Here is a 26,562-nt window from a genome sequence, read left to right as displayed (position 1 = left end):
TCGGGAGGGGAAGGGAGAGGGTCAGCAGGTGAAGGGAGGGAAGAGGAAGAAACCCCCTTGGGAGGATTTCTCCTCCGAGGCTGCGGAATAGGAGGATTTGTTGGGGGATCGCCTGGAGCAGGGGTAGGGCCCTTAGTCCCACCACCTCTCCTATCCCCACCAGATCTAGTAGACCTGGTTCGCTGCTCCTTGGGAGGAGAGTCCCCGCCACGAGCAGCATCCCGGACATAAGTCGATGACCTGGGTCCAGATTGCCCTACAAGGGCCATGCTGGCTGGAGGAGGAACCGAGGAAGGGGCAACAGAAGAATGGTCAACAGCACAATCCAATAACTCAAGTAGTGACATATTAGGATCTGGCACTGGGGCGTCCTGTCCCTCCTCCATACGGGCCAACATGGCCTTCTTGAGATCCGAGGGCATCGTGTTCCAGGAGACCGGGCACGCTGTGTACGGATGTCCGTACTCAAAACAGAAATTGCATTTTATGCGTTTGCACGCGGATGCAGAGTGCCCGAACTCCTGGCACCGACTGCACCTCGGATCTGGGCACCCGCTTGCCAGATGGCCCCGCTTACCACATTTGTTACAGGTCCTGGGCTGACCGGGATAGAAGGTGACCACTTTGTCCCGCCCTATAAGGGCAGAACGGGGAATATGGGTGACGACCCCCTCCTTGATGCGGAGTTTGATCGCCACCTCATATTCCCCCCACCAGATTCCCAGGTCATCCAGGACCCTGTGGGGCGGGGACATGAGGTCTGCGTAGTGCTGAACCCAAGTCATCAAGTCACGCACCGGGATACTCTCGTTTTGGACTACTATGTGTGCCTTCCTCTCTAAGGACTGTCTTGAAAGGGGCACCACAGAGAACCCGTGCCATTGCCCGTTCAGGGACTCCCCCAATCTCTTTTCTAAGAAGGCCTCCATTCCCTGCTGCGAAAGGAAGGACACATCATAGTAGGGCGGTGGATCCCCTGGAGCCAGGATCGCGAATAAATCGGCGGGCCTAAACCCCAGGTCGAACAAATAACCGACAAACTCCCTTTTTGTGGGAATTGCAGAAGGGTGTTCCCACTTAAGGCGAACAACGTTCCGTCGGCCTGGGGTGTAGGCCTCCGACTCTGTCTCCAGGGGAGCCAGGACCCTCCTCCCTAAAGCAGTACTTCTAACCGCCCTGGAATATGAGACTGGTTTTACAGAAGATGTGCCCCTGGCTGAGGCTGCCATGGAGTTAAGGGCCCCCGGTCTCGCAGCCGGGCCCAACTCTGGGAAACCCCCCCTTGTTACATACTCCAATTCTGGAGGCTCTGCCTCTCCACCCTCAATTGTCTCCACACCCACCTCAACCACCCCACCAGACACCTCCTCAGCCACATTAGAGGTGGAAACAGGGGGAGAAGGGGGCTTGTACCTGGGGGCATCAGGGCTTAACCCAAAAATGGTCGCCATAAAGGTCTGTCTACCTTGAAAATCAAAACATTTAAATTTCTCATCTTCCACCACCATTCTCCTCCCACCTGCCCTAAACTCCAACTGGCGACCACAATCGGGGTCACCCATGCCCACCAGATGCAAGCCTGAGTAATCCCCCCCTGGTTCCACCTCCTGAACTACCGTCTCATTAACATGAGCATCAGTAACAACCAACCGCTTCTTCTCCAAGCGTACAATTAAATCCGCGGTCTGAAATTCTGTGATTAGATCATCCTTAACCACAGGAGGCGGTTCTAAATGCTTTCCCTTTCGTTTTCTCTTTTTCTCCCTTTTCTTTCTCCTTTTCTCCCTCTCCCCCTCACTCAGGTCATTATCAGACTCTGAACATGAAATTAAATTTCTCTCAAACAATACATCCAGCATTGAATTATTTGGTGACCTGATTAAGCCCCCCTTCTGGACTAAGAGTATTTCACCACCCTCCTCCGCTTGTAAAAAGGACCCTTTCTGGACACTATCCTGATCAGTCTCTTCGACCACAACCTGCTCAAAATTATCACCTGTGTCACCAAGCGGTAACCTCACACCTTTGCCAATTTTATTTCTCCCTTTTTTAGTTCTTTTCTTTTCAAAAGGTATAGTGACATCTTTCTCACCCTCCAGGACGATTCCGGATTCCATCGCCAGGGAGTCTTGGCCTCCTCCATTGTCGCCATCAGGAAAGAGCTCCTGGGCCAATTGTTCCATCCCATCAACAGGGGGAGTCCAGCACCCAAGGGAGTCTATCCTTTCGTTGTCCGCGGAGTTCCCCTTAAGAAAATCCTCCTCGGACATTTCCAGACTTGCTTGCTCGGTCACCTGTACCTTCTTTGTAAGTTTCCCCTCTTTTGGGGTCTCAGAAGATCCTTTGGTATCCTCCTCGCTTGTCTCCTTGTTTTCAGGGACAATCGGTAACTCCTCCTGTGCATTTGCATGCACCTCCTTTTCTTTTTCCTTGAAAACCGCCTCTGGTTGCGGAACTCCGCTTGGAGGCTGTTTCTCTGCGTCCCCTGCATCCATCTCCACATCTAGCAATAAAAGGCTTCCCTTGCCTTGACTTTCTGCATTGGCAGGCTGAATTCCGCCTACAGCTGTATTGGTGGTAGTGGAGTTTCCGCCGCCATGCGGACTTTCAGCCGCAACACCTCCAGAAGAAAGTCTGCTTACCGCTACATTAGCGCCAATGGGGTTTCCGCCTCCATGCGGACTTACAGCCGCATCAGCCTTAGGAAAAAGTCCGCGTTCGGCCTCATCGACGTCTATGGAAATTCCGACTTCAGGCGGAAAAGCAGCCGCGGATGTCACTTCCGCCCGACGGACCGGAAGCTGGTTTGGCGTTGTCGGGCTGCCGCTCTGCAAGCCGGCACCATCTTGAAAAGCCTGCATACGATGCGGGGAGCGTTCCCTGCAACTCTGGGCACACGTCCCCACTCCCAGCTTTACCCAAGAACCCACATCAGCCACTACAAGTGACCCTGATCTGGGAACCAAGGCTCCACCAGGAGAGGGATCCATGCGGGCATCCGGGGAGGCCGCTGCAGCTCCAGCCACACCACCACCTCCAGGTATTTCAGAGGGGGGCATGCCAGCCACAGCAACAGCAGCACTTGCACCGCCACCCACCGCCTCACTGCGGGCCCCAGTAGCACCCACGCCATCAAGACCCTCAGCAGTAGGGGTAGCAGCACCAGCACCACCAGCACTCACCCAAACACCCGCCGCAGAGCCAGGTACTTGCTTCCCCTCACTCACCAGCGTGTCCTCTTCACTCTGTGTCACATCACCCTCACTTTCCTTCTCCATGGGGTACTCAACCGGCTCACCTTGCCCAGGTGGGATCTGTGACTGGGACAGTTCTTCCTTCATCCATGGAGGCCTCTCTGGGGGGCTGCACTCGTCTTCCACAACGACACAATCTTCCTCTGTGTCGCTATCATCCATGTCAGTCTCAGGTTTGAGCATCTTTTCAAAGCGTTTCTTGTGGCCTAGTTGCTCGGCGAAAGGCCCACCGATTTTTATCAAGTCAGCTAACTTTGCTTTTTGAACTTTGATTTTTCTTTTCAGGTCCAGCAGCTCTTTATCCTGCCACAGATACTCTGGCTTCCACTTCATCCCATACCTGAACTTGGATCTTGAAAAGCTGTACTTTAGCTGTGCTAGTGTCTCCTCACAGGTTTTTGCAGCTTTCACCCAGGCTATCGCGTTCCCAGCGATGTCCCCTCCAGAGGAGTCCCCTTCATCCCCCAGGTAAGTAGAGGTAGCAGGGGGGGTATGAGCTGGCCGCTCCATGGCTGGAGCGGCCAGTTAGCACAAGACAAGCCCCTGCCCGGCAAGGCCCGGAGCAGGGACTTCAGGTCAAACAGTGCCCAGAAAGAAAGCTCCAAAGTCGGCTTGAAAAGCAGCTTGAAGAGACCCCTCCTGGAAGTCAGGAGCAACACACTCACACTACTGCAGGGAAAGTCCTGTCCTGCTAGTCATTTCACCCAGTCTGCTTCCCTAGTAAAATGATTCAAATGATTCGGTTCAAAGATCCGGATCTTTTCAATGATCCGATTCAAATGATCCGAATCCTTAAAAAGATCCGGACTTCCTATCACTAACCTGGAGCGGCTGCTTTGAGAGCTGCATAACCCAGCTCAATCTGAAGTCCAACTTCAACACCACCATGCGTTGCGTTAGGGGCACGTTATGCGACCATAACGTCCCCTAAAACACAACGTCTTGGTGGGAAAGTAGCCTTAAAGAGAACCTGTACTGAGTAAAATTATTTAAAATAAACACATGAGGTAATTTCAAAAGAACATTACATAGTTATCTTGCCATCAGTTCCTCTCAGAAGCTCACCATTTTCTTCTGACAATGACCCCTTCCAGTTCTGACAACATTTTGTCAGCACTGAAATATATCAGTTACTGTCAGTTACAGCTGAGAGGAGAACTGATGTGTCCATGCTTCCCTATGGCTCAAGTGGGCGATGTTACAGTTTAACTGTGTGATGACCAGGAAGCTGTTATGGTGTAATGGCCATTTTCAAAATGGAGGACAGAAAATTCCCTCGATCACAGTGGACAAACAGGACGCAGGAGAGGAGAAAGAGATTGAGGAGTAGACTACATGGGAGGTACGTATGACCTGTGTATGTTGATTTTCACTTTTATTTTCTGTTCAGGTTTTCTTTAAAGATATCACATAAACAACTTTTATTGTTAAGTCTTCGAATTCTCTCCACGACTAATACCAGACCACACGCAACTGGCTTTAACAGCATTATTGATAGAATCAACAATAACCACATATTCCTCTATAATCTTATAAACATTGTAGTACAGTATTTGCTTGGTAGTAACTTCCATCTTCCTCATGGTTTTTGTCTCTGTTCTTTTTTCTCCTGCTCAGAGTCTCCATGAGCCCCGATGCTCAGAAAGATTTCTGGAGGAATGTTCAGTTTACAGTGGATAAAGATGTTATCAGGACAGACCGAAGCAACCAGTTTTTCAGAGGAGAGGACAATCCAAATGTGGAAGCTATGAGGTTGTATTTTTTAAGCTTAATACAGGAAAGTGTAAACCTTAATTTTTTTGTTGTTGTAAATAACCTTTGTCTCACTTTTAAAATAGCATGCATAACAGAAGTTTGCCTTCTTAAAACAGAAGGTGTTAGCGATTTGTCAGGCTGGAGTGAGCTCTGAGGTTATCCCACAATGCATCCCTGCTGAGTATGCAAATCAGCCCTTTGTTGTTACTGAAAGCCAAGCACACCTCCAGAACTGCTGGAATGCAATGATGTTCAGAAATGTCTGGATTAACTTTTAACAGCAAACCAGTTAAAGGGATACTGTAGGGGGGTCAGGGGAAAATGAGTTGAACTTACCCGGGGCTTCTAATGGTCCCCCGCAGACATCCTGTGTTGGCGCAGCCACTCACCGATGCTCCGGCCCCGCCTCCGGTTCACTTCTGGAATTTCAGACTTTAAAGTCTGAAAACCACTGTGCCTGCGTTGCCGTGTCCTCGATTCCGCTGATGTCATCAAGAGTGCACAGCGCAGGCCCAGTATGGTCTGTGTCTGCGCAGTACACTCCTGGTGACATCAGCGAGAGCGAGGACACGGGCGTGCAGGCGCAGTGGTTTTCTGACTTTAAAGTCAGAAATTCCAGAAGCGAACTGGAGGCGGGGCCGGAGCATCGGTGAGTGGCTGCGCCAACACAGGATGTCTGCGGGGGACCATTAGAAGCCCCAGGTAAATTCAGCTCATTTTCCCCCGACCCCCCTACAGTATCCCTTTAAAGTGTCTGTTCTGTAGTGGAACCAGCAAACACAAAATGAGTCACAGGCTGCTTATACTGCTCAATATAGCTGCTCTGTTACAGAACCTCAACAGAGGCGTGTGAGCACAACTGTGTCCTGGTACCATTGTGAGCAAGAGGTGGTCCGGGTCGCCATTTGTGAAGCACTTGAGCTTGCATGTGAGCTTGCACAATCGCGTGTAGGTTGTAGGTGTGCAGGCGATGAGGTGGTTCACTTATTACAATGATACAATTGTCCATATGCAATTCACTTTTTTTTCCTGAGTTTTCTCCTAGGAGATAATTATTAATCATCTGTTTAAAATAACTTTTCAGTACTTTTGTAATTAGAAAATACCAAAAGTAGGTGAAAAATTACTGTCAAAATTATTCAGTGTATTTTCTTGCTTCCTGGTGGCATAAAATGCATTTTATTGACAAGGTGTAAAAATATCAACTTGGAGAAAACTAAGGAGCAAAACATAATTGCATATGGGCCAATGTGTCATGGTCTCTTTGATCTACTCTGAGATAAACATCTGAAGAAGTGTTGTGCTGAGCACTGTCAAGGTGCCTTAAAGGGATCCAAGCAGCTTTCTTTTTCTGTAGTTTGTCCTGGTTTCTAATAGCTGTAGGAGCTGCCACCCCCCTCCCCTTCCCTCCGCCCTCATTTATCCAGGGAAAGGTGTGAAGGTGATCAAGCGTGACTGTCACCTTTTGAAGTACATTATCCTTTTCTTTGCTTATTGCTACTGCTAATTGCTGCAATCCTTATCTGCCTGCTCTTTTTGCCTGAGGACAGCAGTTCCACAGATGTAGGGCAATAATAAACATTTAAATGTAAGAAGTAGAATAGAATTTTTTTTTTAGTAAAAAAACCAACACATTTTTAATATGCATTTTTAATGTGCTACTGAGATGCCCTGGGTGCTAAAAACGGTGCTTGGTTCACTTTTAAAGGGAACTTATGTTAATATTACGTAATTGAATAAAATAAATGAATGAATAAAATTCCTTAATATTTTAAAATATATTAATGTATAATTTTCCTATTTAGTGTTTTCCCAATCTTGCCTGGGAGTTTTCAATTAGGATGCTAACATTTATTGGCTAACTTAGAGATGAATAAACAGTAAGCTTTTGGCTAATAATAAGCCTTTGTCGGACAAGTCTTATTATTAGCCAAAAGCTTACTGTTTATTCATCTCTAAGTTAGCCAATAAATGGTATCATCCTGATTCAAAACTCCTTGCTTTTACTGATGGCTAACAGGATGCACCACTCTACTGCTCCCAATCTTACCTCACCCTGATTTATATTCTTAAATGTATTAATAATGCCAGTCACTGTGGGATGTTTTTGCCTCCTACCTGTTTCCCCCATATAGTGAGCAGTAACATCGGTTATTCTCCCAAAATGCCCTGGGGCAGTAGGCTGCATGACATCCTAACCTAGGCTAAGCATCACTGAGAAGATGAATTTGCATGTCAACATGCAGCAATGTATAATTATAAGAAGCATTTTCTGATGCTGAAACAAGCATGATAATTCAATATAATAAATTGGTAATACTTCAAAACATTGAAGTCCTCTATTTATTTTTCAACAAACGTATTTTATTGTAGCCAAACACACAGTAGTGTAGCATATAATGTGAGTAATCCGTTATTGATCCAAATTACGAGAGAGTGTGCAACGGCGACAGTCCATTTTGGATTTTGTTCAGCCCTTTTTCAAGCACCAAAACACATAATTAGATGAATAAACAATCAGTGAGTCAATCTCAGAGCCAAGCTGGCATACTACACCTAGATCATCAGTGTTCACCTCCCCCACACAGTGTTTTGTTTTTTAAAAGCCATCAAAGAGTTCAGGGCCAATGAATTGAAAGCTAAGTCCTTGGTGGTTAGTGAAGTAAATCTATTCTGTGGTGCTTTATTCAGCACGTTGGTGGTTTATTACAAAGCAGAGAATTTAAGTTCCTTGACACACCTCAAATGTTGTGTCAGGTGATGGCTTCAGAACTGGGCTTCCCCCACATGCACTTAAAGAGGAACTCCAGTGAAAATAATGTAATTAAAAAGTGCTTCATTTTTACAATAATTATGTATAAATGATTTAGTCAGTGTTTGCCCATTGTAAAATATTTTAAATCCCTGATTTACATTCTGTCATTTATCACATGGTGACATTTTTACTGCTGGTATGTGATATAGCTGCTGCTTGCTTTTTTTGGCAGTTGGAAACAGCAGTAAACAGCTATTTCCCAAGATGCAACAAAGTTCACAGACAGGAAACTGCCAGGACCATGGTCCACAGAGTGTCTTGTGAGAGGGGTTTCATCACAATATCAGCCATACAGCGCCCCCGATGATCCATTTGTGAAAAGGAAAAGATTTCTCATGTAAAAGGGGGTATCATCTACTGATTGGGATAAAGTTCAATTCTTAGGAATGGTTTCTCTTTAACCAGTTCTCCCCCAAGGGTTTTTACCCTGACGGACCAGAGCAATTTTCACCAGTCAGTGCTCCTCCCTTTTATTCCCTAATAACTTTATTACTACTTATCACAAGAAAATGATCTATACCTCGTTTTTTTCGCCACCAATTAGGCTTTCTGTGGGTAGTATATTTTGCTAAGAATTTTTTTATTCTAAATGTGTTTTAATGAGAAAAATACAAAAATAATGGAAAAAATTCATTATTTCTCAGTTTTCAGCCATTATAGTTTTAAAATTAAATGTTCTCCTGTGGATAAAGCCGACACATTTTATTTGCCCAGTTGTCCCGATTATTAAACCGTTTAAATTATGTCCCCATCACAATGTATGGCGACAATATATTATTTTGAAATATAGGTGTTTATTTTTCTGTTTTTGTTTTTTTTTTTTGTCCAGTCCATAATTACAAGCCCCTATGTAGTAAAGTAAAAGTAATTTTCTCTCATAAAATATAGATTAAAAAGTTGAGTCCCTAAGGCAACTATTTATGTATTTTTTTTTAAGCTGATTTTTTTTTACAAGTGTTTTTCTCTCGTTATAGGAAGTGATCACTTTTTTTTTGTTTGTTTTTTTTACATTTTATTACACTGTGTCGGCTTCCTGTTTAATGAATGGACGCAGCCGCTGTTCGCGGTCATGTCCATTCACTCCAAGCATTGCGATTGGGTAGAGGACCGCTTGGTTCTCTTCCCCAATCACTCAACACGGAATCCCAACGGAAACGGCGGCAAGTGCGGAGCGGCGGCGGGAACGTGCAACGTATTAAAACGTCATGTTGCCATTAACAGGGTAAAACATGACATTTTAATACGATAGATTATCATTAAGTGGTTAAACCTGGTTCCGCTGTATCTGAACTCAGAACTTTCTCTCTGCGCTAAACAATACGCAACAGCATAATAAGCTTTAAAAAAATTATGTGTTTCAGCTTATACAAATCGTACAATAAATCTACACCGTTTCTACTTCCTCCATTCATGGAAGCAGACATATTGTTAACATCCTGTGCTTTTAAATGAGCTTATCTGCCATGGCAGTTAGCAGACACAAGGGAGAGATCAAATTACAGTTGTGATTAGTCACAGATGAGGGGGAATTAGACAGGCTGAACTCTCTAAACACATACAGGGTGCATTTCTCTCTGTTTTCCTTCTGTCCTGTGCCAGAGTGCAGGTCCACTTTACAGTGGAAGCAGTTTAGGGGTTAGTGTGATAAATCTCTCTGCTGAAAGATATCACAGTCCATGAGTGACTACTCATGACACTCATCAGTATTACTTCCGTGCTCCTCTTTTCTTCTCAATATTGATGGTATTCTTTGAGGGGAGAGCTGCCCTATTTTGCAGCTGTAGTTAATAAGTGGAATCTTCTTGTGGTAATGAAGGTAACAGCCACTTGTGATATGTCACTGATTGCATCTTGAGTATTGAGCAGTTGGTCTTTTCTTCCTAGGGACTGTGTACAAGCTGTTTCCACAGTTGCTTGATTAAGCAGCAGCCTACATTGTGTAGCCAGCTTGGATTACAGGCGTACATTGCATGCAGTCAGTGACTAGTTGCTCTTATGTGCTGTGTTTGGAATCCCTGCCAGAACCTGTTATTCTTTTTGCCAAGTCTTCACTGTATTTAATGGATGCGTGCTAATGATTGGAAGTGTATTAAAATGCCTTTTGGCTTTCTGACAACACAGGTGTGACCACACCCAAAATGTCGGTGATGTTTTTCAATTTATTCACATAATATTTGCTGTGACTTCACAGCAGAGACTGCTTGGTGAAAATCTAAGGTGTACTTTTCTGTTAGCCGGGCGCATCCGGCAGGTGGCGCTAATAACATTAATAGTTCACGTAACAAAAGTGGTAATGTAACCGATTGTATTGTATTCTGCCTCTCTCCTATAGAACACTGGCAGCCGGGGGGGGCACACGCGTGTCCCCCCCAGAGTCATTCGTCGCAAGAAAACAACCAGGATTCCCTGCCGCGACGAACGACTCTGGGGGGACACGCATGTCCCCGCTGGCTGCCAGTATTGTATAGGAGAGAGAGAGGGCAAGGGGGAGGAGAGCGAGAGCCGAAGCCGGTGGCTTCATCTGTTACATTGCCGCCGGCTTAATTTTAATTCAATTAACTCACTTTTTACAATACATTTGGCCGCAGCGAGACGGCCAGTAAAAACACAATACAATTGGTTACATTAACACTTTTGTTACATGAACTATTAATGTAATTAGTGCCACCTGCCGGATGCGCACGGCTAACAGAAAAGTACAGAGAAAAGATACCGGCACCTGTATGCAGCAGTGACGGATCAACCTGTGTGGGTCACCCACAGCATGATATAATGTAATGATATAACTACTAAACAATAGCTTCTTAGAGACGTTACACACTTTGGACCAAGGTGTGTAAAAGTCAATAAAAAGATGGTGCGTGGCAATATTTTGTTTCTAGAAGTCTTCTCTGGGGCTCCCTTCATCAGCATCAGCAACTTTGATTGCTATAAAAACTATTTATAAACTTGACCTAAGCTTGCAGTGGACTGATTCTCAATATAGTGTAAATGTTTACAAATCTATTTTTCATTCTTAGGTTTTTTGATACTGTTACATGAGATGCTATGTTATTATGTCTATGGTTGTGTATAAGTATAATTCGGGTGCCGGCGATTTAATTACTTTTCCCTCCGAGTTGCTACGACTTGGAGTGGGAATAGTAATTAATGCTGCCCCGGATTTGTGCGGTAGCAGGGTTCGCCGTCATTTGGCTCACCCTGCACCAAAATGACGGGAGGCGGAAAGCCATGGACACACTCAGAGACAGTTCATATGAAAGCATATTATATCTGAAAATAGGCTGACAGAATACAGTGGCGAGGATCTGTCTAACAGAGAATGCATATTATAGTTGAATGTATTCCGATAGGAGATAACAAATGTCTTCATAAGCAAGCTTCAACTCTATTTCACAACAATGGTATCAAAAATCCCTAGATCATCTTTAAAAACAAGATACTAGATAACAAGAACAGCCTTGCCCACGTGGACTCTCACCACCACCATAGGTAGGTCCAACAGTCTCCATCCACATGCAAACGTCATTGTCCAGCAATGCACCGCTCCAATTGCAGCACTCCACGCTTTTTAGGCTGCAGCCTGCCTAAACCCAGTGTGGCCTGCTCAGCTAGCACTTTCCTGTGTTCCTGGTGAGCTTGGCAGGGTGACGTCACACGCTGTCCTCCATAACTAGTATCGAACACCAATCAGGGCCTGTCAGATGGTGGCCGGGCAATGACCGTTCAGTTTGGTTCTGGACGAAGATGGTTAGACCTACCCATGGCGGCGGTGAGAGCCCACACGGGCAAGACTGTTCTTGTTATCTACCAGAGTAACAGGAGATACAAGCAACACTAACGGGAAGTTTTCATTTGAACTGTGTCTACACCAATTTATTTTCAACAGTAGCTGCACTCAAGCATTGGTTTGTGGACATCCTGTGCCAATACATGGTCCAGTTAAGGACAAATTTGGACACTAGTGGGTCAGATTGGCCAATCACGCTTGGAGTGTTTGTGGCGAGTGTGTGATATGTGTAGCACAGCCGGCTGCGACAACTGCATGGCATGTTCAACACCGTCGTGTGTCTTGCTTTTAAAGGGGATCTAGGAATTTTTGATACCATTGTTGTGAAATAATGTTGAAGCTTGCTTATGGAGATTTCTGTGATTTACTATTAGAATTGTTACTTGATGTAATCACAGTACAGCTCCCCATTCTCAGGTAGGCAAGACACATTATAAGCCATTAGCGCTTCTTAGTTTATTTGTTGAATTAATTGCAAAGATGGGGGCAATGTATGTTATGGTCTCACCTTTGTCCGTGTAAATTGTTATGGTCTCACCTTTGGCAAAGTTAATTGTTATGTTCTCACCCTTGGCAGTGTAAATTGTTAGAGTCTCACCTTGTCTATGTAAATTGATAGGAGATCACCTTGGCTATGTATGTTTTCAGGGTTTCACCATTTCTATGACATGCATTGTCTTTTCTTTTTCACTTTATTTAATGTAACCTATCTATGGATACTCTGTGCTATTTTTTCATTGTATTCCAACTGTGCGCTAACTCTTAATACTTTCCATCCCAGGAGAATCCTCCTGAATTATGCAGTATACTGCCCTGGAGTGGGCTATTCACAAGGCATGTCAGATCTGGTGGCCCCTCTGTTGGCTGAAGTTCTGGATGAGTCTGACACATTCTGGTGTTTTGTAGGCCTCATGCAAAATACAATTTTCATCAGCTCCCCTTGTGATGAGGACATGGAAAAGCAATTAGTAAGTGGACGCTTTATTCTCGTAATTTAAATGCTCTGCCTACATTTTCTTTCCTCCAGCCCCCTCCAGGCTGATTGCTCCCTTGCCGTTCTCCTGAGCCGCCTAGATCCTCCCCAATTTGGCCCGAAAAGTCTTTGGTCTGAGGTGTACTGCGCATGCACGACCCCGCCGCAGGCGCTCCCCACCTTGCTCCCATTGCCGGGAGCTTCTGCGCTTGCACAGTTGCAGAACGCTACGGGAGCGTGACAGGGAGCACACGCGGCCGGATTGCGCCTTTGCCAACTGGCCCTGACTGAAGGACCTTCAGGGCCGAATTGCGGAAGATCCAGGGGGGCCAGGAGGGCGGCAAGGGACCCATCAGCCTGGGGGAGCTGATGGGTCCTCTCAGGTGCACTTTAACTATGTGTTTGTTTGTATAAGCTTTAGAATGTACACTCAAATTACTTTTATTACCCACAGTTCTTTCTATCCATCCATCCATCTATCTATCCATTTAGTACTCAGCTACGTATCATCTGTGGTGTCTCTATTGCATTCAGTTTTCAGCTCCTGTGTGTTTCTGCTTCAGATGAACCTATTGCAGGCTTGTATAAGCCAGATGCTGCTTGGTTTTAGATCAACAGCCCTTTTCACTCTTAAAAGAAAATAAAAAAGTAAAACATTTACCTGTACAGTCCCGCAGATGATGTTGGTGCTTTATAACGCAATAATAAGAATAGTAATGTGTGCTTCTTTCAGATGTACCTGCGAGAGTTGCTTCGTCTTGTGTATCCTCACTTTTATCAGCATTTACTATCTCTTGGAGAAGATGGTCTTCAAATGCTGTTCTGCCACCGATGGATCCTACTTTGCTTCAAAAGAGAATTTCCAGACTCTGAAGCCCTCAGGATGTGGGAAGCATGCTGGGCTCATTATCAGGTGCGATTGTTTGTACAAACCTGGAAGCAGTACAGAGGAAGGATGTTTGCAATTTGCCATACTACCATCCTATGAACCCAATCATACAGTACAGTAGGGCTGGCACCAGGTTTCCCACCAGTTTAATACTGATCCCCCATTGCCCCTTCAGAATATAGTGGCAGCAGAGCGCACTCACCTGTCCAGCCTGCGTGCTTCTTCCTATCTGCGTTCTCCTCTCTTCATCATTGCTGGTGGCCCCTCCATGACCTGAGGGCATGTTCGTACTCGCGTACATACCATTGGGTCATGGAGAGGAAGTGCTAGCGAGGAAGAAGATAGAAGGACACAGATAGGAAGGAGCGCATCCGGCTGGACAGGTAAGTGCACTCCGCTGCCGTTACTCAGTAGGAGACCTGGCGCCGGCTGCTGCAACTCTGCAGGGGTCGTGGGGGTTCAATATTAGCTTGTGGTGTGAAGACGTCCCTGCACTGTGAAGACGCACCTGATTTGGAATTTGTTTTCCTTGCTTGCTCCTTCTAAACCTAGGTGCATCTTATAGTCAGGCGTGTCTTATGGAGCGAAAAATATGGTTAGCTCACCCAAGTCTCATGCAAAACCTAAGCTCTAGGCTAACATTTAAAACCTCACTACAAACATATGTAAATAAATTTGAAAAAAATATATATAAATAAAACTTACATAACAATAAAAAATAAGAGGGAAAATGCACCTGTACACTAAAAAATGGTCATAGATTCAACCGATCTTATTCAATAAAGAAAATTTATGTATTTAATTATATGGTGTGCTAGTTTATAAGTGTGATGGCAAACTTGCCCGCTGCACCAGTTTGCAGAGTTTTGGCGCAGCCGATTCCCTGTGTCCACGTACAGGTCCCATCATGTCATGTGACCCGTATCAGGTCACATGCATGCTTCGGAAGCCGTACACAAAGGACGCAGGAAAGCCACTGGGAACTACAGGAAGTGTAGAAGACGGCACCCGGAGGATCAGTAAGTAGTTTCTGCTGCACGGGGGAGATTAGTGCTATTTTGGCTGGTTGCACAAGCAACCGGCAAGCACATATATCCGGCATCAGGCAATACTCGCCTGTGCCGGATATTTGGGGGTCTTGCTGTTGCTGTATATTTTCTTCAACTGTTAATAATAGTTATGAAAAAATAATTCTTCTGACACTCAAATTTTTAAGCGTTAAAGAAATTAAGCCAATCAAAATCACCATCTGCCAATCATTAGCAATTGGTTAATAAACCACCAGCTAGAAGTTTTGATTGCTTAAACTTAATTCCTTTCTGTGGATCATTGGACTTTAAAGGAAATCTTAAAGCTGGGGAATGGTAAGTGATAAAAACAAACAGATACTTACCTAAGGAGAGGGAAAGCTCTGGTCCTATAGAGCCTTCCTGCATCTCTCACGGTCTCCTCCTTCCAGCGCTGTCACCACCATGACCATCACCAGCCGCCGAAGGAGGCTTAGAAAATCTTCAGGAGCCCGAGTGCTGCCGAAGACTGGCGGCTCCGTATTGTGCCTGTGCTAGCTCGCTATCCTGCATGCTCATGAATGTGCAGTACAGAGCACTCAGACTCCCGGAGACTTCAGAAGCCTCCCGCGGCGAGGTATTTAAATGGTGGCATCACTGGAACGAGGGGACAGTAAGAGTAACGGTAAGGCTCTAGCAGTGTTCCCCAATCCTGTCCTCAAGGCCCACCAACAGTGCATGTTTTGTGGAAATACAGAGGTAGTTAATTAACTCTGCTGACACACTAATTACCTCACCTGTGCATGTTTGTGGTTTTCTGCAAAACATGTACTGTTGGTGGGCCTTGAGGACAGGGTTGGGGAACTCTGCTCTATAGGAGCCAGGGCCTTCCCTCTCCTTAGGTAAGGTTTTTTTTTGCCCCACCTATTTGCTTTAAGTGAATGGTAATATGGCCAATTACTTACCTGAGGCTTCTTCCATCCCACTGAAGTCCTCCTGGTTCCTCACCGTCATTCGCTGCTGTTCTGTTCCTCCTCTGTTCCCCCTCCCAATGCTTCATGCACGGCCCTCTGCCACGCATCCCCTCCACAATGCTCCTGTTACCAGGAGCGTTCTACGCTTGCGCAGGAAGTAAAAATTGCTACTGCGCACGCCCAGAACTCTCCTGGCCAGGGGAGCGTGATCGAAGGGGCATGGGGCCACACATACGCTGTAGCAGGTGACTAGCCGAGTCTTCCAGCTTTCGAAGGGGCACAGCACAGAAACGAAGCAGCGTGGAATGACGGTGGGGGCCAGAAGGACTTCAGGGGGCTGGAAGAAGTTAAATAACTGGCCACATTATATTTCGCTTAACATTCCCTTTAAGTTGGAAGAAATATTTGCTCATCAGAGTATATGAATTTTTTGTGACAGTGGTGTACATCTTTCAGACAGACTATTTCCATCTCTTTCTGTGTGTCGCAATCATTGTTCTGTATGGAGATGATGTCATCGAGCAAGAGTTGCCAACTGACCAGATGCTGCTACATTTCAGTAACTTGGCCATGCACATGAATGGAGAACTGGTTCTGAGAAAAGTAAGTAGTTTGTTTTCATGCTTGGAATTAATAAGGCCAAGGTGGCAACATTTAAGATGTTATGAGATGTGAGCCATGACAACGTTTGTAGATTGTTTTTTAATAAGTAATGCTGGCAGTATTTTTTAATGATCGATTTAATTTCATGAACACAAATATTTACCGTAAAGGTACCCATGCACTCATAGATTTTGCAGCAGATTCGGCCATCAGATAGATTCCTGTCAGATGCTTGCCAGGTCGAATCTGACAGGAATCTATCTGATGTGTGCAACACACTAGGAACAGATTTCCAATAGATTTCAGCATGTAATCTGTGGAAAATCCATCGAAATACATTGCTGCAATGTTCGATCCAATGCAATGCTATGGGCCATTGATCTGCCGCAAGCAGGTGATCCACCTAGATTTTCGGTCTGGACTGATCGACTAAATCGATCGAAATCAGTCAGAAGTCAATTGGTTGATCCATCATGCTGCCTGCTGCATCAATTTCTAGCCAATTCGATCAGATCGGTCGAATCGTCCGTGTATCGATGGTAGAAATCGACCAGTGTATGGATACCTTAAGTCAAACTTTGATTGATTGTATAGTGCTGGGGTTCAAATTCGCCCATCACCACACTTTAAGTGTACCCGAGGTGACATGATGACATAAACAGGTGTATGTACAGTGCAAAAACATATTAATAACTACCTCTGTGACACAGAGGCGACAGGCTACATACCGGACCGCATTGGTGATATGCTCCTATTTATTGCCTGAGGAAGTGGGATATATTCACGAAACGCGTTGCACCTTGTTCGGAGTATGTAAATAAACAGATTTTTGCTTAAAACAGCAATTTTTTGTGTCTGTTTTGGAGGGGTAGGACCACCGCTACCTACTTCATTTTATCCATTTTTAAAAAATATTGGTTTTACCCTGTTGTTGGTGCCTCTGTACTACTATCTGAGAGCAGGGGGGGGGGGGGGAGAGAAAATACATTAACTATTGACCTTTTTCTAACTGTGGGACACCTATGATAGGCTTGCACTGAGCAGAGGCAACATAACATTCAACCTAGTTTCTAAATATTTAAATATATCTAAGAAGTCATTTTAGGAATAGGAGCATAAATACAATTGTTTATTTCATACCTTTACTTTCACCTCTGGTTCACTTTAAGCACCCTAAAATCTTCATTTATTTGTGCTTCACATGGGTCAAGTGTGTTGATGGGCAAATTCAGGTTTTCAAATTTCAATAACCTGAATTCGAACATCAACACTACAAATGAAAACATTTTTTACCGTACACCAACAATTTTCCAACTGGGCTCTTGCATTCAGGGCTCTTGCATTTAACATCTCCTCCTCTTCCCCCCCCCCCCCCCCCCATTTATATAGAACACCAAGCACAAGAAATATATGCTGTACAGTAGAATACCTTTATAGTAAACTCCAAGGGACCAGGCAAAGTAGTTTACTATATCAGAAGTTTACTGTATGAATAATGGTCATCCATTGTTTATTTGTACAGACATTTTCTGGGACCGAGCTTACTTTTTCCAGAGGTTTGCTTTATCAGACATGTGTGTGTGTGTGTGTGTGTATATATATATATAGAGATAGAGAGCGATATTCTACTGTATATGAAATGAATACGTTTTATTAAATATGAACCCTTATAAGAGACATTAAAGAGAAACTGTAACCAAGGATTGAACGTCATCTGAATCAGTAGCTGATACCTCCTTTTTCACGAGAACTCTACTTTTTCTCAAATAGATCACCAGGGAAATGTTTATGGCAGATATTGTGGTTAAACTCCTCCCACAGTGTGATGTCAAGACCATGGTCCTTACAATGTGCTGTCTGTGAACCTCGTTGTATCGTGGGGAATAACAGCTTTTTTCCAACTGCCAAGCAAGCAATATCTCCCTCTGTGCATAGAACTCTCAGTAACGAACATTCTGTACAGATCACTACCTGTGATAAATTTCAGAATGTGAATTGGGGAGAGGAAAGATTTTACAATGAGCAAACACTGACTAAATAATCTATACATGAATATTGTAAAAAAATAAGCAATTTTATTCATTATGTTATTTTTACTACAGTTCCTCTTTAAAGGGATACTGTAGGGGGGTCAGGGGAAAATGAGTTGAACTTACCCGGGGCTTCTAATGGTCCCCCGCAGACATCCTATGTTGGCGCAGCCACTCACCGATGCTCCGGCCCCGCCTCCGGTTCACTTCTGGAATTTCAGACTTTAAAGTCTGAAAACCACTGCGCCTGCGTTGCCGTGTCCTCGATCCCGCTGATGTCATCAAGAGCGCACAGCGCAGGCCCAGTATGGTCTGTGTCTGCGCAGTACACTCCTGGTGACATCAGCGGGAGCGAGGACATGGGCATGCAGACGCAGTGGTTTTCTGACTTTAAAGTCAGAAATTCCAGAAGTGAACTGGAGGCGGGGCCGGAGCATCGGTCAGTGGCTGCGCCAACACAGAATGTCTGCGGGGGACCATTAGAAGCCCCGGGTAAGTTCAGCTCATTTTCCCCCGACCCTCCTACAGTATCCCTTTAAAGGGAATGTCCTTGCAAAATAAAAAAATGAGTTTCACTTACCTGGGGCTTCTACCAGCCCCATGCAGCCATCCTGTGCCCTCGTAGTCACTCACTGCTGCTCCAGTCCCCCGCTGGCAGCTTGCCGACCTCAGAGGTCGGCGGGACGCATTGCGTAAATTTTTCCGCATTCCCGCTAGTGCAGGAACATTAACACATACATTTTTACGCATTACTGGTTCAATGCGTAAAAATTTATGCATTGACCCAGTAACGCGTAAAAATGTATGTGTTAACGTTCCTGCACTAGCGGGTATGCGGAAAAATGTACGCATTGCGGCCTGCCGACCTCTGAGGTCGGCAAGCTGCCAGCGGGGGAATGGAGCAACAGTGAGTGGCTAAGAGGGCACAGGATGGCTGCATGGGGCTGGTAGAAGCCCCAGGTAAGTGAAACTCATTTTTTTATTTTGTTGAACCTTCCCTTTAAGACCAGCGTTGCAGCTCTCTTTGCCCAATCACCTATAGATAAATGTACAGAGATACACCTTGATAGCTCCTATGTCTAAATCATAGAGTTCACCATCCAACAGTTCGCTATCCCCATGTTCAATGTGCATTGCCAGGAAATCCTTCACACTTCTCTAAGGGCCCATTCACACTAGAAATCGCTAAACGCTAACGCAAAACGCTGAGCGTTTTTCTGGCGTTTTTTCCTAGCGATTTTTCACTGTATAGAGAGCGTTTTTCCAGCGATTAGCGTTTTGCGATTTCTAGTTCAATTCAAATACTTTTATTGAAATGCTAATCGCTCCAGAATCGCTCAGAAAACGCTGCATGCAACACTTTTGCGTTTCAGCAAATCGCTAAATGCTTAGATGAGAACACTTCCAAGCACTTTCATTGTGCACACGTTTTTCAAATCGCTAGCGATTTTCAGCAAAGCTGAAATCGCTCTGAAAACGCACAAGTGTGAATGGGCCCTAAGGGACTAACTGTTCCACTGTAACTGAGTTGCACAGTAGGGTATAGATAACTGCAATGTTGCTCTGACACACTAGATGGCAGCAGTGTTAGAATTGTAGCAGAAATGTATTGTTTATTCACTGAATTAATATGACAAAATGGAGCATTTTACAGGCAGATTGTAACCCATGAGTAAATCATGGACATTTGTAAAGTGGCTTGCACAACCTTGTCAATGCAAAGCAAATCCAACCATTCTTCACAGAAATATGTGGAAGGAACTCACCAGTTCACAGTGTTTGCTGGAACCCTATATGGATAAGACAAGACAACATTTATATTGGGCTTTTCTTCTGGCAGACTCAAAGCGTCAGAGCTGCAGACCTGAGGGTGGGAGGTGTTGCTCAGCAGGCAGTAGCAGTGTTAGGGAGTCTTGCCCATGGTCTCCTTCTAAATAGGTGCTGTTTTACTGAACAGGAAGAGACGATATTTGAACCCAGGTGGCCTGTGTCAGAGTCAGAGCCCTTAAAGGACACCTGAAGTGAGAGGGATATTGTGACTGTCATATTAATTTCCTTTTAAAGTGAACCCAAGGTGAGAGTTTGTTTAAAGAGAAACCGAGGTGGGGTTCTGACAATGCTATCTGCACATAGAGATTGGGTCTGCCTATACTGCCCAGCCTCTGTTGCTATCCAGATCCCCCCTAAGTTACCACTGCGCTCGTCCCCCATAAATCACAGCCGCGCTATGCGGGCTGTGTTTACCTTTGTACTGTCAGTCTTGGCGCTCGCCCCCCCCCCCCCCCCCCCGCCTCCTGCATAGCTCCGGTCCCAGCACGTGTTCCTTCCCTCCAATCAGCGGGGAGGGAAGGGACACGGGCGGGGACCGGAGCTATGCAGGAGGCGGGGGAGCGCAGAGACTGACAATACAGAGGTAAACACAGCCCGCTGCGACACGCTGCATGTCGACAGCGCGGCTGTGATTTATGGGGGATAGCAGAGCACAGGGGGGTTTAGGGGGGATCTGGATAGCAACAGAGGCTGGGCAGTATAGGCAGACTCAACCTCTGTATGCGAATAGCATTGTCAGAACCCCACCTCGGGTTCTCTTTAAATGAAAACAAATATGGCAGCCTCCATATCCCTCTCACCTCGGGTTCACTTTAAACAAAGCTGGTTGCCTGGTAGTCCTGCTGATCTCTTTGGCTGCAGTATTGTCCGAATCCCACACCTGAAACAAGCATGTGACCAATCCAGTCAGACTTCAGTCAGGAACACCTCATCGTCATGCCTGTTCAGAACCTACGGCTAAAAGTATTGCAGGCAGAGGCTCAGCAGGAAAGCCAGGCAATCTGCATTGTTTAAAAGGAAATAAATATGTCAGCCTCCATATCACTCTCAGTTCAGGTGTGCGCTTTTTTTTCTGGTATGGTAAAATAAGAGACCTGCTGTATTTGGCGTATGTATTAAGCATGTTGTATTTAGTGCAGAGCTTTAATTGCTTTGGTGAAAAAAATGGAAAGTTTGCCTTCCTTTTTACCTTTGTATTTACATATCAAAAGAACACTATTGTAAAAAAAAAATGTAACGTTTTAAAGCAAACCTGAATAAAAAAATAAAAATGCAAATGCCATACTTACCTCCCGCATAATCTACTCATCAATCTCTTTCTCCTCTCCCACATCCTGTTTGTGCACTGTGCTCAATGAAATTCTCCATCCTCCATTTTAAAAATGGTGATGACCCCGTAACAGCTTCCTGGTCAGCACTCCATTAACCAGTAATATTGCTCCCTTGAGCCATAGGGAAACATGGAAATCACCTTGCACATCAGTTGGCCTTTCAATTATAACTGACAGCAACTTACATAGTGGAAAATGGCCATAAGGCCTTCAGTTCTGACATGATCATCTCAGCATTGGAAGGGATCATTGTTAGAAGAAAATGGTGAGCTTCTGAGAGCAACTGACGGTGAGGTAAGTATGTAATATTCATTTGCAGGTGCATCATGTTTATTTTAAAGGAATACTGTAGGGGGGTCGGGGGAAAATGAGTTGAACTTACCCGGGGCTTTTAATGGTCCCCCGCAGACATCCTGTCCCGGCCTCCGGTTCACTTCTGGAATTTCAGACTTTAAAGTCTGAAAACCACTGTGCCTGTCCTAGTAGAATTCACCGTAAGTTACTTTTTTCCTATTTCACTGTCATTTACAGTAATAGGTATTAAAAGCTGACATGTTTTGAACTAGTCCATCTCCTCATGGGGCAGTCTCAGTATTTTATTTATTTATTTATTTTACAAAGCAGTGTCTGTAAATGATCTATATAGGCATTTTGGCCAGCCTGCCTGCTGGTTTGCACACAAGTTTGGGAGTTGGACTGAGCAACAGCCGTTTAGTAAGTGACCACCTCCCATGAGTAGATGGGCTAAAACCAGGCATATTTATCTAATTTTTTACTAACTACTGTAAGTGACAATATTGGGGTTGATTCATCATTCCCCGGTAATATTACTGTGCACGCATAGCACACGGGAATATTACCTGTAGTTACGCGCAAAAGTACTCCAAGATACGCCAGTAGTGTGACCTGCGGTACTCCAGTAGCGCAACCGTTACTATGGTAATGTGCACGTTACCATAGTAACGGTTGCACTTCCAGAGTGTGATAAAACGACCCCAATGACATAGGACAAGAAAAATGTACATATTATCTGTATGCATTTCAATTTTGTGGTCCTTTAAGATAACAACCCTTTTTATTCCTGTTCAAGGATGCGTTTCACTACACTGCGACCGCCTAACACCAATTGGGGGCCGCAGAGTGGCTGCCCTAGGACCGCCTAATGCCGATTGACGTCAGATCCTGGAGGTGGGGATTAGCAGGGAACACGAGCGTTATCGTTCCCTGCAGGGGACACTGGGAGCCGCCGCGATTGGAGCTGGCAGGCTGTTAAACTGGTTTAAAAAAGATAAAAACCATATGTACAATGCTGTGATCTAGCACAGCGCTGTACAAAGATCAGCCTTGTCACTTAGCTGTTCCTTTGATGGGCTCACAATCGAACCCATATGATAGGCTGATGTCTATGGTATGTCATGCGCAGTAAGGGCTGACAGTAGGACGAGGAAGGGAGGGAACATAAAAAAAAATGCAAATTTTTATTTTAAAAAAAAGGATCTTTTTAAATTAATTAAAAAAAAAAATAAAGATCGCAACAGCGATCAGAGACCATCAAAAGAAAGCCCTGTTAGGGGAAAAAAAGGAGGTAAGATTTATTTGGCTGCTAAGTTGTATGACCGAGCAATGAACTGTTAAAGCTACAGAGTGCTGAATTGTAAAACATTGCTTGGTCACTAGGGGGGTGTAAGTCTGTGGTCTTGTAATGGTGAAATTCTTATATTCTGTCTACTGTTCCCTTTTTCACAGGCAAGAAGTTTACTGTACAAGTTTCGCCTTTTGCCGAAAATTCCGTGCAGCTTGCATGACTTGTGTAAGTTGTGTGGCTCCGGCATGTGGGATAGCGGCTATATACCGCCAGTGGAATGCACCGGACTACACCCAGAATCCAACAGCTGCCTGTATGGCGGCACCATCGAGGTACAAGCTCCCAGCCCCAAAAAACACACCAAAAAAAGGCACAAATCACTAGATGTTTTCACCTTCAAGAAATAAGAGCAATCAGGTAACCACTGTAAATAAACTAACTTGATTTGGATGCTGAAAATGTATAGATATGTAGATTTTATTATTATTATTTAGTATTTACATGCCACCGACATCTTCCGCTGCGCTGTACAGAGTATATTGTCTTGTCACTTAACTGTCCCTCAGAGGGGCTCAGAATCTAATCCCTACCATAGTCATATGTCCATGTATGTATCGTGTAGTGTGTATATCGTAGTCTAGGGCCAATTTAGGGGGAGCCAATTAATTTATCTATATGTTTTTGGGATGTGAGAGGAAACTGGAGTGCCCGGAGGAAACCCAAGCAGACACGGGGAGAACATAAAAACTCAGTGCAGATAGTGCCAGATAGTGGGATCAATGGGATGGGAGATCATACAGGATTATGCAAATTTTAAATGTAAATTTATGGAGTTTGAAAATGGACCAATGCAAATTTATGGAGGAACAAAACAGACTAATCCAATTCCACCTTGGCACAATTTGATTGGTCCATTTTCAAGCTGCATACATTTTCATTGAAAATGTGCATAATCCTATATAAACTTTGGAACGATTTGCATCTCATAGATTATCCGTAATAGTTATGCCTCGCCTTTACATGGTTCAGCTTAGGTTAGTTTTTATTTGAAGCACTGAAGCAGGTTTATTAGGTGTATAAGACATGGCACGTCAAAAAGGATAGAGGACATTAGGCAGGCACTTCAAGATAGAAACCTGACACCACTTTATTGTCACCATACACAATCACTTCTATGCATCCAGCAACCTGTGATCATTTCAAAATGTTCCAGCAATGCAGCACATTTACACATAATGCATTGTCCAAATGAAAGCAAATGCCAGAAAGCATGCAGGGAGCTAGAGGATTTAGCAGTGCTGGCAATACTTGCGTGACCCCGTGATGTGGTGGCAGATCATGGACTAGGTAGAAGCCTTGACGCTTCTGGGGTCTCCAGGACTGCTGTCCTAACACCCGTTCCACCAGTCGATTGTAAAGAAATCCCCTGTAATCTGTACACAAAATCATGTGAACAACTAACAGTCAGCTGGGCCAGATCCTCCTGGCCAATTACTTTGTTCCTGCAGGGGAAGGGGAGGTGCCTCTTGCTTCTCCTCCCCTTCCTTTATCTATAAGGCAGTACACTTAGATTGGCCAAGCATGCATGCAAAATGACTGCAAGTGATTGTGTAATCTGAGACAGAAGAATGTTTGTAGGAGTTCCTTACAAACGATGAAGAAGCAATCGGGTATGCTATGAGGTCTGCAGTTACCTATTCATTGGTGTAAAGGTGGCCAAACACCATACAATATTTTAAATATCTGTTCAATTTAAGAATTGCAATCAATTTTTGTTACTGATTGTAACATTTCACAAATATGACCAATGTACCACACACATATGTTCAATTTTTCCCTAATCATGATACAACTGATTGGAAACTCTGAGAAAATTGCTAGGGTGTGTATATTAATACATTGACAATCTAACACACACCATACAATCTTTACAAAAATTGAAGAGAAATATCTGGCATTCCGGATTGATATAAATAAAAAAAAACCCAGGAAATCCGATCTCATTTTTTCAGTCGAATGAAAAAAAAGCTTTCGATTTTTTCAGGAGAGACGATCTTTTTTATCGAATTGCTGTAAAATCGGATAATTTTATTGTATCGTGTGTGACCACCTTAAGAGGATAAAATGAATCCCACCTTTCACATTTCCTTCTTTACTGCATATTTTTGGAATTTGAATTCTTTTACTGCTGTGGGAGCACTGGGAAAGTAAGAGAAAGCTCTTCTTTTACTGCTGTGGGAGCACTGGGAAGTAAGAAAAAGCTCTTCTTTTACTGACGTGGGAGCACTGGTAAGTAAGAGAAAGCTCTTCTTTTACTGATGTGGGAGCACTGGGAAGTAAGAGAAAGCTCTTTTTTTACTAACGTAGGAGCTCTGGCAGTGTGAGATAAAGTTCTTCTTTTACTGATGTGGGAGCACTGGGAGGGGGAGAGAAAGCTCTTCTTTTACTGATGTGGGAGCACTGGGAGGGTAAGAGAAAGCTCTTCTTTAGTGACGGGAGCACTGGAAGAGTGAGAGCAAACACTTCTTTTACTGACGTGGGAGGGTAAGAGAAAGCTCTTCTTTTACTGATGTGGGTGGGAGCACTGGGAAAGTAAAGAAAGCTCTTTTACTAAAGTAGGAGCTCTAGGAGTGTGAAAGAAAGCACTTCTTTTACTGATGTGGGAGCACTGGATGGTGAAAGAAAGCTCTTCTTTTACTGACGTGGGAGGGTGAGAGAAAGCTCTTCTTTTAGTGACAAGGAGCACTAAGGGAATGAGAGAAAGCTCTTCTTTTACTGACAGGGAGCACTAGGGGATTGAGAGAAAGTTCTTCTTTTAGTGACAGGGAGCACTGGGAGAGTGAGAAAAAGCTCTTCTTTTACTGACGTGGGAGGGTGAGAGAAAGCTCTTCTTTTAGTGTCTGGGAGCACTAGTGGAGTGAAAGTTCTTTTAGTGACAGGGAGCACTAGGAGGGTGAGAGAAAGTTCTTCTTTTAGTGTCTGGGAGCACTAGTGGAGTGAAAGTTCTTTTAGTGACAGGGAACACTGGAGGGTGAGAGAAAGCTCTTCTTTTAGTGACGGGGAGCACTAGTGGAGTGAAACACTGGGAGGGTGAGAAAAAGCTCTTCTTTTACTGACATGGGAGAGTAAGAGAGTGCCTTTTTTGTGTGTGATGTGGGAGCACCAGGAGACTGAAAGTGTGAAGGAAAGCTCTTCTTTTTCCTGACTTAAGTATCCCTTTAAGGTGAGAATAAAAGTACCATGAAAATGATTGTTTGATTTTATCTTGTTGCAGATATGGAACGCGTGTCGTACTTTAGAAACCTTTGATACTGGATTATACTGAATTTGTCAGTAAGGAAGAGACTTTTTCTTCAGGATAATTACTTAATATAACAATAAAATCTCTTGGATGAATCAATCGTTTTTGTTTTTTTCTAATAAAAATAATAATTATCAATGGTTGTTTTTGATTTATTTACAGACTAGTTACTACCCCCCTGTTCTGCCTCTGAACACTAATATGTACCTCTAGCACATGTACCTTTATTTATGCTATTGGATTATAATAGATACATCATTCATCTGCAAACAGAAGCATCTTAAAGTGAACCCGAGGTGAAAATAAACTGATGAGATAAGCAATTACATTTATTCCCCTGCTCTTAAAAATGACCCTTTTTAAAGTATCCCATGTTTTTCTTTTATATTTAAACATTCACAAAGTATCAAGTAGGTTGAATGTTT

General features: G+C 44.3%; 1 protein-coding gene across 5 annotated transcripts in view; it reads left to right on the top strand.

The window, feature by feature from the left end:
* Positions 1-26,275, top strand: part of TBC1D16 (TBC1 domain family member 16) — a 107,762-nt gene extending 81,487 nt beyond the window's left edge. For all 5 annotated transcript variants that reach the window (XM_068263283.1, XM_068263284.1, XM_068263280.1 and 2 more), the window contains exons 8-13: positions 4,872-5,006; positions 12,396-12,582; positions 13,321-13,500; positions 15,914-16,060; positions 22,998-23,253; positions 26,111-26,275. In XM_068263283.1, the coding sequence (XP_068119384.1) occupies positions 4,872-5,006; positions 12,396-12,582; positions 13,321-13,500; positions 15,914-16,060; positions 22,998-23,243 (895 nt within the window). In that variant the 3' untranslated portion in view covers positions 23,244-23,253; positions 26,111-26,275. The remainder of the gene's footprint in view (positions 1-4,871; positions 5,007-12,395; positions 12,583-13,320; positions 13,501-15,913; positions 16,061-22,997; positions 23,254-26,110) is intronic.
* The last annotated feature ends 287 nt before the right edge of the window (positions 26,276-26,562 follow it).

This window comes from Hyperolius riggenbachi, chromosome 12, assembly GCF_040937935.1.
Source record: "Hyperolius riggenbachi isolate aHypRig1 chromosome 12, aHypRig1.pri, whole genome shotgun sequence".
NCBI classification, from domain to species: Eukaryota; Metazoa; Chordata; class Amphibia; order Anura; family Hyperoliidae; genus Hyperolius; species Hyperolius riggenbachi.
The sequence above is the reverse complement of the archived record's forward strand: the minus strand, read 5'-3'. Positions and strand labels throughout refer to the sequence as shown.